The 11,619-nt window shown below is 42.0% G+C and overlaps 1 protein-coding gene across 4 annotated transcripts in view; it reads right to left on the bottom strand.

Moving 5' to 3' along the window:
* Positions 1–579: 579 nt before the first annotated feature.
* Positions 580–11,619, bottom strand: part of LOC140103943 (ranaspumin-like) — a 45,062-nt gene continuing 34,022 nt past the window's right edge. Inside the window, exons 11-14 of one of the 4 annotated variants that reach the window (XR_011850211.1) lie at positions 9,364–9,478; positions 3,707–3,757; positions 2,113–2,182; positions 580–687 (exon numbers count right to left, since the gene is read on the bottom strand). Coding sequence is in view for 2 of the 4 variants with exons in the window: in XM_072127260.1 (XP_071983361.1) it covers positions 2,123–2,182; positions 3,707–3,757 (111 nt within the window). In the remaining 2 variants the exon portion in view is untranslated. The remainder of the gene's footprint in view (positions 688–2,112; positions 2,183–3,706; positions 3,758–9,363; positions 9,479–11,619) is intronic. The other 3 variants (XR_011850212.1, XM_072127260.1, XM_072127261.1) reach the window with 3 other exon arrangements.

The raw sequence follows: 11,619 nt of genomic DNA, 5'->3' as shown, positions 1-11,619 counted from the left end.
TTTTGGAGACAGAGTGCCCAAACTATGACCAATATCCACTTATTTACCATGAAGTGCCAACATGGCATTTTAAGCAGTAACTTATTGCTACCTGTTCTTCCACATTTTTGAATCGTATTGGCCACCTGAGGCCACCAATTCAGGAGAAAGAAGGAGGGCAAATAAGACTCTCGTTGTAGCATCTCACTAGGGTCTCTCTGTAGAGAAAGAATGGTGGGTCCAGCATGATGAGCTTCAAAGATGATGCAGTTCTGTCAGCACCTTCTCACTTTTCCCGCAGTTTGAAACAGCCTATGAAGTGTCGCTTAAGTTGCCTTGGACTGCAGGAAGATTTGGTCCTGTTTGGTGAACTCTGTCCTGGGGCGATGGTCTGAGTGCCCACAAAAATGGCTCTGAGTGCCACCTCTGGCACCCGTGCCATAGGTTCGCCACCACTGCTCTAGAAGATCCCTTTAGCTCTCTAGTTGTATATCCAAAATTGAAACTTATTATTAATATATTGTATGTCAATTGATAAAGAATAGACCACAGAATTATTCCTCTGGTGGCACCAAGAAATCCCAGTACAATACATGTGGGTTGATTTTAAGAATCATTTATTGATAAGACGAATAAAAAGGATTGATTTTGTGCTTTTATATTTTTCTCCTTTTTTAATTGCTTTCTCTCATTTCAGGTTCAATTCCCCTAGGAGAAAAAAAATATATACAATAAATAGTGAATTAAAATGAGACATAATATTCACAGCTTTAAGCTTTTTTGGAGAATAATATAGTTGTGTCTGTACTGATATAATAATGTCTGGGTACAGTGTTCATTCAATAGTGAACATTTCGGAGGAGATATGATAGAAGAGAAGGGATTGTATAAAACATGAATATAAAAGATTGGGCGCAGCTTTCTAAATCTCTAAAATCTCAGGTTTCAGATTTCTCCTTCAACCCTATTTAAATGTTCCATAGTTCACTAATTACTTGTCACATTAATTTCAATAGAATTAGATAAAAAATTGCTGTTGGACAAATCTCAGTAAAACAAAAATATATTTCTTGTATTGACTTTCCTGTGTGACATGATATATAGACATCAGTAAATTATTTTATATAGAGTTAAAGAGGACCTGTCACCCCATTTATCGGCACTAGGAGCTGCTTACTAAAGTAAGCAGCTCCTAGTGCTTGAACAAACGCCGCAGTGTTAGAATGATAGCGTTACCGGAAACCTCTGGTAACGCTATCTAACACTGCGGCAGGGTATAGTGTAATTGTCGGACAGCTCGCAAAGCTGTCCGATGTATTCATAAGGGGACGGGTTGGGGCGTGACTAGGGGCTGTGAGTGCCGCCTAGCGCGCGGCAGTCAATGCCGGCCTATGGAGCGAGCGGGGCGGTCCGGGGTAGAAGCAACGCCCCGGACCGCCCCCTCATGAATACATAGGACAGCTTTGCAAGCTGTCCGATGATTACACTATACCCCGCCGCAGTGTTTGATAGCGTTACCGGAGGTTTCCGGTAACGCTATCACTCTAACACTGCGCCGTTTGATCAAGCACTAGGAGCTGCTTACTTTAGTAAGCAGCTCCTAGTGCCGATAAATGGGGTGACAGGTCCTCTTTAAGTTAATGCTCTTGAGAAAGGAGTCTGTGTGTTTGATGGACTTTGCATTCATGTGTTGCTGGTGAAATAAATCTATATGAGGGATGAGCTGTGGTGACTCCTCGCCTCAGGTGAGTTACATTTATTTATTAACCTGAGGAATATAGGTGGAGGATTGAGCAGCTGTGGAAGTTTCCTATTGTGGACTTGTGACATACTATGACTAAACCATGACTAAGCTCGCATGAGCGAAATGCGTAGGTTATTTTCCTGAGATACCGTTTATTCCTATGTACCTTGCCAAGAAATATGTTTTTATTGCAACTAAATAAAGAAAGAAATTTTTGAAACAACAATCTCCCGAAGCGCTGTTTTTTTAATACGATTATGCCTTTGCCCTGAGTCCGTGGGGATTTTCTTCTTTCCGGAACGCTGGGGGTGAATCAACTACATGGTGAGCTGGACATTCGGATGTTTTGCTTGTATACAAGTGTTTTTAAAATGTAAAAAGAAAGTTACCTAAAGTAAATTAAAGATGCTTCCGCACTAAACCTTCTAGACTTTCTCCAAGCTTTGTGACTAATTCTTCCTGTAATACATTTGTCATGTAAATGTGTTAGTTATACAAGTGATCTTATTGTATTATCTTTATCAGACTGTAGAAACCTTTCTTTATTGTACTGAGGAAACTAACACTTTGTGTAGATATTGTATATGAAAATATCCACTGTTACAGATTTTGGCGACCTTTACATCTCCCTTTGAGGATTCTGTTGTTCTGCTCTGTTATGGTGTACAATTAATAATAATCTTTATTTATATAGCCCAATCAAATTCCGTAGCGCCTTACATATCATAGGGAACATATACAAATATAACATTACATTACATTACATAAGAACAAACAGTTATATGGAACAATAGGAGTGAGGGCCCTGTCCACAAGAGCTTACAGACTATGAGGATGAGGGTGTTGACATAAGAGGTTGTAGAATGGTGCAGCCATTCTTTATAAGGGAACAATATAAAATAATTTAATAAATAAAAATTCAGCTGCTTGAACCAGCCATCAGCTGCCATCGTATATACAGGGTCCAAGGTGAAAAAGACTGCAGAGAAGCCTGGAACTTGGTATATATCTGCTGTTTGCCGAAAAATAGAGAGATAGGATATAGGATGGATTAGTAAAGGGAGAGTTGACGTTTCATGCAGTTAGCGAGTGTGATAGGCTTGCCTAAAGAGATGGGTTTTAAGAGCACGTTTGAAGCTTTGGAGGGTGGGTATTAGTCTGAGAGTCCGGGGAGGGCATTCCAGAGAATAGGAGCAACTCGGGAGAAGTCTTGAAGACGTGCATGAAAGGTTCGAATTAAGGTACAGATTAATCTAAAATCACTGGCAGATCGTAGAGCATGAGAAGGCCAAAGACTGAGATGAGAGAAGAGAGAAATGGAGGTGCAGCATTATGGTTATTATTTTAAAGTGAATACGGAAGGAGACAGGCAGCCAGTGCAGTGGTTGGCACAAACTTGAGGCATTCGTGTAGCTGCACCTTTGGTGTTAGTAAGGAGTGAAGAGTATCAAAGAGCCTTTTGGGGTTGTTAGAGAGCAAGGAAATTTGATTAGTAAAATAGACCTGTTTAGCAAGGTGAAGGGCAGAGTTATAGGTTTTTAGCATATATTTGAAGTGTAAAAAGTCTGCAGATGTGCGCAACTTTCTCCACAGACGTTCGGCAATCCTGGAGCACTTACAAAGGAAACTAGTTTGTTCGGTGTGCCAAGGTTGTCTGCGTGTGTGTTGAAAATTTCGGATAGTGAGTGGTGCAATCTCATCTAGCACGCTTCTGACAGTGTGATTATAGTGGTTAGTAGCCAGGTTTGGAAAGGTGAAAGAGGAGATGGTGGACAGTGCAGGCTGTAAGTATTCTGTGGGTTGGTGAGTATCTATAGCACGTAGGTTTCGGTATGAATGACGGGTGGAAGGATTCTGGGCAGGTGAAGGATTATTGAAAATAAAAGTATAAAAACCGAGCCCACAATATCACAAAGACTCAACTGAATGATTTGGACTGACGGAATTATTTTAAGATATACTAATAAGAGCAAGATTTCTTACCACTGTATCACCAGTGCCAAGTGCATCGTCCCCAAAGCAACCAGCGTTTCTCTAATGAGAAATAAAATAAAACTTGTGTTACCTTCTTGTATTACTAGCGATAGAAGCAACTTAATAATATGACAGCAATAATCAGCCAGTGCTCACCTAGGAATATAGGCTCAGATTTACTAAAGCCCCTGCGCCATGTATTAAAGAAGTTTTTGCGCCTTATGTGTAGCAGCTTCATTATTCCACGTGTGACACAAATTTCTGCACTGAAGGGAGCGTTCCAGTGCTCAGTCAGAACATGCACCAGAGTTAACATGCAAAGTCTGGCAGAAATGTGTTGCATGCACCAAAAATCTGGTTCCCTCTGCACACTACACAGGCAAACTGCATATAGTGCAGACTGAGCTGTTTTCAGTAAATTAGTCTATGTGGCACATTTACTAAGGGCTTTGCGCCAGTTTTCTGTCAGAATTTTTCCTTTCTTTCAGATGCAAACTGCTTGCACTGGTATTTAAGAAGTGTCTGCTCCACAATTGTGTTGCACATGGCTCCTTTTAGGCGCAGCTGCTCTAGGCATCATGAAATATAAATTAGGGGGCTCGCCGATGCTCAGTCGAACCATGCGCCAGATTTTTCATGCAACGTAATGTGTTGCATGCCCATGTTAAAAGTGCACCAAAAAAGAGTTGGTGCACTTTGTCGGGGCAATGCGAGGAGCTGCCAGGATCATGAAGAACGGGGACCACAAATCCTGAATCTGGCGTCCACTGCACACTACTTAGGCAAATTGCAAATAGTGCAGTTTGCACTACTCTTCGTAAATGTGCCCACATATATGGTTAAAAATTCATGCCACTGATCTAGATATCCAAGAACCCCCTCCCCTATCCCAAATAGAATAAAAAGAAGTGTCATATAATACACTTATAAGAAAAGATGCTCTAGCATTGGTATATTATGGGGAATAACAGAAATGGCAGGAGAAGTGTCTGGTCCTCTTTGAAAGTTCACAGCATGCATAAGATATTAATAAGTGACTGTAGATGTGGAGGTGCTGAACTTATATGGTATTTACAATCACAATTTATACATACCATGGAATACAGCATATTTGTTAGATGTTGAGTAATGGTAAAGTTATTTCTCTATTTCTCCATTTCTTTCACAAAACTTTGCATTACATTTTGGATGTGGTGATTCAGGTTTTGAAGTGAAAAAAAAAACCACCACTGGTTTGGTTTGCCTGCTGAAGTGAATGGCCGCATGAACGAGGAGCTCCATTCAGCAACATCCGTACATAGCGGATAAACCAGAGTTCAGATCAGCAACAGAACTCACCTTTTAAAGCATAATGCCGGGTAACACATCAGGCACATGAACAAAGTAGAGGAACAACAAGGAGCCGCAAAACAAACCCATAGGCCATTATTTTCCGATGGGTCCACGGAATAAAAAAGATGACGCTGACTGTAGCAGACAAGAAACCAATGGTCCACACCATACTACTTGCAGATAACAACAAGCCCAACTCTAAGTTACTCCAAATCCCCTCAGGTGCTGGAAATACCAGAAAGTTGGGGTTTAAAGGAAACCTACCACTTGAAGTGGTAGGTGTAGGATGGGAATACCGAGCACCAGCTCAGGGTGAGCTGGTGCCGGAGCTTGTTTTTGTTAGTGTCCTAAACCGCTGTATTGCGGTTTAAAACACTTTTTTAAAAAAACAAGCTCCGGCACCAGCTCACCCTGAGCTGGTGATCGGTATTCCCATCTTACACCTACCACTTCAAGTGGTAGGTTTCCTTTAAAACATAAAGGTCTCTACTGGCTCAAGACACAGACCTAGAGAGGAGCCCTTCACATTCTCTGCCTCAAACCTTAGTATCTCTAGACAGCTTTGCAGCACTTCAATCATCAGAGAAAACAGTCTCCAAAACTAAACAAAAAAAAATGAAACAAAAAGACCTCTCTAAACTAGTTTCCCCACTGCAACGTGGAGAAGAAAATGGCATCACTAACAAATGCGCACAATGGGGGACATGTATCTTTATTTCTGCTAGCAAAATTGTCTTTTTTCAAGTATACCTTGGTCTGCACCATATGCAGTGCACCTTATGTGTCTTTATTTTCCAGATTTTCCTTGATACTTTTCACTTATGCATCACTTTTTTTGCTTATTTTTGCAACTTTTTAGACGCAAATATGCACCTGGTCCAGGGAAGGTGCAAAGGAAGGATTTTTTAATAGGTCCTGTTCAACATGCAAATTTAAAATATTACATATGTTTTAAATGTTTAAAATTTTGCACAAGAACCTGCTTTTAAAAATTCATAGGGGGCGTGGCTTGGCCGCGAGCGAGTATGGCCGCGTGAAGGGAGAGCTCTGGGTCTGTCTCCGTCAATAAGCAACCTGCACCGGCAATAAGGACGTGAAATGCCCAGCAAACAGACCGGCACAGCGCCCAGCGCTCTGGGGAGAAACAGAGAAGCAAGGGAATCGGCAGGTAAGCCGATAGAACACTTTTTCGGCGGAGCCGCGGGCCGTTCCCAAAATGGCGCCGACTCACATGGCGCGACCACGCCAAGAAAGCAAACGGCGGCCCGGGTGCACAGCAAGCGCCCTCTACAAGAAAAGGGGCAAGAATCCTCCCCAATAAGGATATACCACTAGAAACATGGGGAAATAACTCACCAGCTCCTAGTTCATCAAGATCGTCAGAACGATCCTCAATACAGCCCTCCCCAGTATACATGGCAGATGAAGAAAGCATGCTGCCGCTGAACCTGCAAATGAGTGACAGCACAGACCCCTCATGCTCCCCCCTGCAGCTTAATCCTCTTGAAGAAACAAGGTCTGCATCCAACAGCCCTGCAAAACAAAAAGCCAAGCACCACAACTCTCCACAAGATGACATATCTAATACTTTAACATCTGATGGCTCAAACCTTGACAAACAGGTTTTAGATGGCTTTGCTGCATTCCAAACTACAGAAAAGCTGGTTTCTGAACACACTCTTAAAACCATGCTAGAAGCGCTCCGTAGCTCTTTACAGCGAAAGATATCATTTCACTGGTGAAACCTATTCAAACATCTATACAAGAACTGGGAGATAGGGTATCCCAATCAGAAGATAAACTAACCTCATTCGTACAAGCACATAACGAATTAGTGGATTCTCATAACTCACTGGAAGACTCAGTGTCCGCAATTCAGGCTAAAATTATAGACTCTGAAGACAGGGACAAACATAATAATATCAAATTCAGAGGCATTTTAGAAACCGTACCCAATATTCACTTGAAATCGTATATACAACAGTTAACAAAAACCCTTCTTCCAAACCTGGAGGAATACGAGCTCTGTATTGACAGAGCACACAGAGTGCCCAAACCTAGCAACCTTCCAGACTCAATACCGCATGACGTCTTGGCAAGATTCACATATTACCATGTTAAAGAACAACTCCTGTCTGAAACAAGAAAGCTTCAAACCCTCCCAGCTCCCTATGAATCCATAAAACTATTTATGGACCTATCTGCGGCTACATTACAAGCTAGGAAGAAGATGTATCCTGTTACGTCCCACCTTAGAGAAAAAGAAATTCCATACAGATGGGGCTTTCCCACAAAAGTCCTAGTGAAGTGGAAAAACTCCATAGTAGCTATCAAAACGGTAGAAGAAGGTTTGGAGCTGATGGAATCATGGGGAATATCCAATGATGAAAACTAGCACAATCCGAAGCCTCAACGTCAAAGTCGCCTAAACTCAGAATGGAGAACCAAATGAGAGCTGTACACTACTCAGCAGTCCTGAAAAAACTTTCCACAGACAAGGAGACAACCGACCACCTATCATGTTTCCACTGGAACTACCCCGAAGAAGTACTCGATAATTCCGGTACCAAGAAACATGTTAAATGTTGTTATGTTTCAGGTTTTGTTAATTATTGTGATTTTTTCATAGGCCTACCATACCATTATACCATCTCCTGAACAAATTCAAAATTATCTAGACTCCCTTTCTCTGCCAAAAATATCCGCTGAAGACATTCTAAAACTCAACACCCCTATCTCAACTGAGGAAGTACTAAAAACCATAAAACAATTTCCTTCTAACAAAGCGCCGGGCCCAGATGGCCTACCAGGAGCTTATTACAAAAAATTCTCTAATATAATTGCACCTTACCTAGCAAGAGTATTTGAAGCTGCCTCCTCTAGGGGAGAATTTCCAGAAGCCATGCTCTCCTCCATAATAGTGACACTACCAAAACCAAATAAGGCTACAGATAACCCAGCTAAATATCGCCCTATTTCATCACTAAATGAAGATGTAAAAATTTACGCCCGAATCTCAGCAAATAGATTAAAAAAAATTATCCCCAATCTTATTACTCATGACCAAACGGGTTTTACCCCGGGAAGACAGGCCTCTGATAATATGAGGAAACTAATAGATCTCCTTCAGATATGTGAAATAGAACAAACCCCAGCCTCATTTTTAACAATTGATGCAGAAAAAGCATTCGACGGGGTGAACTGGGACTACTTATTTGCCACCTTAAGCAAGTTTGGACTTACTGGTCCGATCCTGAAAGCTATTCAAGCTCTCTACTCCAACCCTTCAGCGAGAGTGTTTGTTAATGGTAGGCTGTCTCAAAAGTTCACCCTGTCGAATGGTACAAGACAGGGATGCCCCCTTTCCCCCATCATTTTTATTTTATCTATAGAGCCACTGGCAGAACACATAAGGAATACCCAACTAATTACTGGCATAAAAGTCGGAAGGCAAGAATACAAAATTTCCCTTTTTGCCGACGACATTATTTTATCACTGACTAACCCTGAAATCTCCATTCCAAATGCACTAAAAATCCTTCAGGAATTTGGAAAAATCACATATTATAAGATTAACAATTCAAAATCACAAGCTCTTCCGGTCAATGTGAAGATGGAATCAATCCAGAAACTAAAACAGGACTACACTACTGGCAACCAGAACACATAACTTATTTAGGTATTGAACTAGCCTTCCCGACTAAAAACTATAAATATAACTATGCCCCCCTTATAGCTAAAACGCATAAAGACCTTCTAGATTACTCTAAAGTGCTGTTATCTTGGTGTGGACGTATAACGTCCTATAAAATGATGACCCTCCCAAAATTCATATACATCTTTAGGACTATTCCCATTCCAGTACCAGAATCATTCTTTAGAGTGGCCAATACTCAATTAAGGAAATTCATTTGGCAAGGGAAAAGCCCAAGGATTGCTCTTCATACACTCACAAAACCAAAATTAACAGGTGGCTTGGGAGTACCTCATCTAAAAGACTACTACAAGGCATCAGTCCTAAGCCAAATTAAACCTTGGTGGAACAATGACTCAAACAATAGATGGTGTAATATTGAAAGACACTACAATAGGGATTCCCCCCTGCAAACAAGACTTATAAACCATCTATGGCAAACCCAAACAACGGCACCTAAACTGAGTACTATGATAGCCTCTGAACAAACATGGAAAGAGGTGACGTCTTCCTCTATCCAAGATCTAGAACGCTTACCGCCTGAGTATATTCCCATATCTATATTTGAATCTAACATTCAAAATATCAACCTACGCTACTGGCGTTCACAAAACATTCTAACACTTGCAGATGTACTTACCAACCAAAAACTGGCCTCCTTTTCCAGCCTAGTTATTAAATACAACCGCCCCACCGGAGAAATATTCAATTATCTTAAAATCCGTAAATACATGCAGAATCTTAATCCCGATAATCTGTTAATGAACAAAGACATTATCAGTTTTTTACGAGATAATTCAGCCCATAAAAAAGGGATTTCATTCTTCTACATATTAATAAACAACAAAGGGACAATATCCAAACTACCATATATGAAAGCCTGGGAAAAAGAGTTAGGGCAAACCTTTAACAATATACAATGGAAGGACACCCTCTCCTTAACACACTCCACACATAGTGTTTCCCACATAGAGGCAATAGTTAAGACACATATGCGCTGGTATTTTACGCCTGCACGCCTACATAAAAATTTTAACTCCTCATCCCCGGGATGCTGGAGATTGTGTGGCCAAAAAGGCTCACTATTACACATCTTATGGACATGCCCTAGAATCAGAACCTTATGGATGGAGGCATACAATCTGATTAAAAATCTGGGCATTACAAATATCCCATTTTCACCAGCCGTATTATTACTAGAGATGAGCGAGCACTAAAATGCTCGGGTACTCGTTATTCGAGACAAACTTTTCCCGATGCTCGAGTGCTCGTCTCGAATAACGGGCCCCATTGAAGTCAATGGGAGACTTGAGCATTTTTCAAGGGGACCAAGGCTCTGCTCAGGGAAGCTTGGCCAAACACCTGGGAACCTCAGAAAAGGATGGAAACACCAGGGAAATGGACAGGAAACAACAGGGGCAGCATGCATGGATGCCTTTGAGGCTGCTTAATCGCACCATTATGCCAAAATTATGGGCAACAGCATGGCCATGACAGAGTGACAGAATGAGGCTAGGTAGCATCTAAAACATACAATAATTGACCCTGACACTATAGGGGACGGCATGCAGAGGCAGCGGCAGCAGTGGCAGGCTAGAGAATGTCATGGCGACATACCCCAAATGGAATCAGGTTTCACCAAAGGAGGTAAGCAAGAAGTGCTGAAATGATTTCCTATGTGAACAAAAGGTTGACGGTATATTTAATCGATAACACAGCATGGTGGCGACATAGTGACCAAGTTCCATAACGTATCTGGTAAAACACCCGAAAAATGAGCCTGACACGGCTCTTTTGATAAGGGGACGACATGTGGAGGCAGCCATGGAGACGACTTCCATGATTAAGAGCGACAGTATGGGGCATTCATATTGCGCTGCTATGATTGCAACTTCAGGTCTCCAGCATGGCGGCGACAGATAGACCGAGTTCCACCATGTATCTGGTGAAACACCTGAAAATTCTGCCTGACACAGCTCGTTTGATAAGGGGATGATGTGCTGCATATCCTCTCGTGCTCCAGCGTCTGGGGTATAGAGAGTTGAAATGAGACATTGGTGGACGCTGTGGAGGATCGTGGAGGCAAAATGGACAGGAAACAGCAGGGGCAGCATGCATGAATGCCTCTGAGGCTGCCTAATCTTGGGATGGAGCTGGCGGTCCACTGCCAGGCGAGATTTCGCCTGTCCAAGCCCCTGTCTCTCGGCTCCTCCCCACCCAAAATGGGACTGGGGGCCAGAAGCGTTTACTTTGAAAAAATTATAATTTGCAAAGAAGGCTGGGTCGTTTGAATATTTCACCTAGGAATAATGGAATAGCATAGTGGTTCTATTTTTATTGTTTTTTCCGAAATGGTTCCATGATTAAGAGCGACAGTATGGGGCATCCATATTGCGCTGCTATGATTGCAACTTCAGGTATCCAGCATGGCGGCGACAGATGGGCCGATTTCCACTATGTATCTGGTGAAACACCTGAAAATTCTGCCTGACACAGCTCGTTTGATAAGGGGACGATGTATGGAGGCAGTGAACTAGTAGTAGATTAAAGGTGCTGCAGTTAAAACTATGTTAGTTGGATCTTGAGATGGAGCTGGCGCTCCGCTGCCAGGCGAGCTTTCGCCAATCCAAGCGCCTGTCTCTAGGCTACTCCCCAAACAGCACTTCTAAGAACCTTTTGTATAAGATCAAGTGTAGTAGCGTTCTTATAAGTTTGGGTTATGGCGGGTGAGGGGAATGTAAACAGATGCGCAAGAAGCGCTGAAATAATATCGGTAAATGATAAAAGTTTGCCAGTATATTTTGTGGATTACACAGCAGGGTGGCAACAAAGTTAACAAGTTTGATGTGGAAGCCATGAAAACAACCCAAAATTCTGCTTGACACAGTTCGTTTGA

This window comes from Engystomops pustulosus, chromosome 10, assembly GCF_040894005.1.
Source record: "Engystomops pustulosus chromosome 10, aEngPut4.maternal, whole genome shotgun sequence".
Classification (NCBI taxonomy): Eukaryota; Metazoa; Chordata; class Amphibia; order Anura; family Leptodactylidae; genus Engystomops; species Engystomops pustulosus.
The sequence above is the reverse complement of the archived record's forward strand: the minus strand, read 5'-3'. Positions and strand labels throughout refer to the sequence as shown.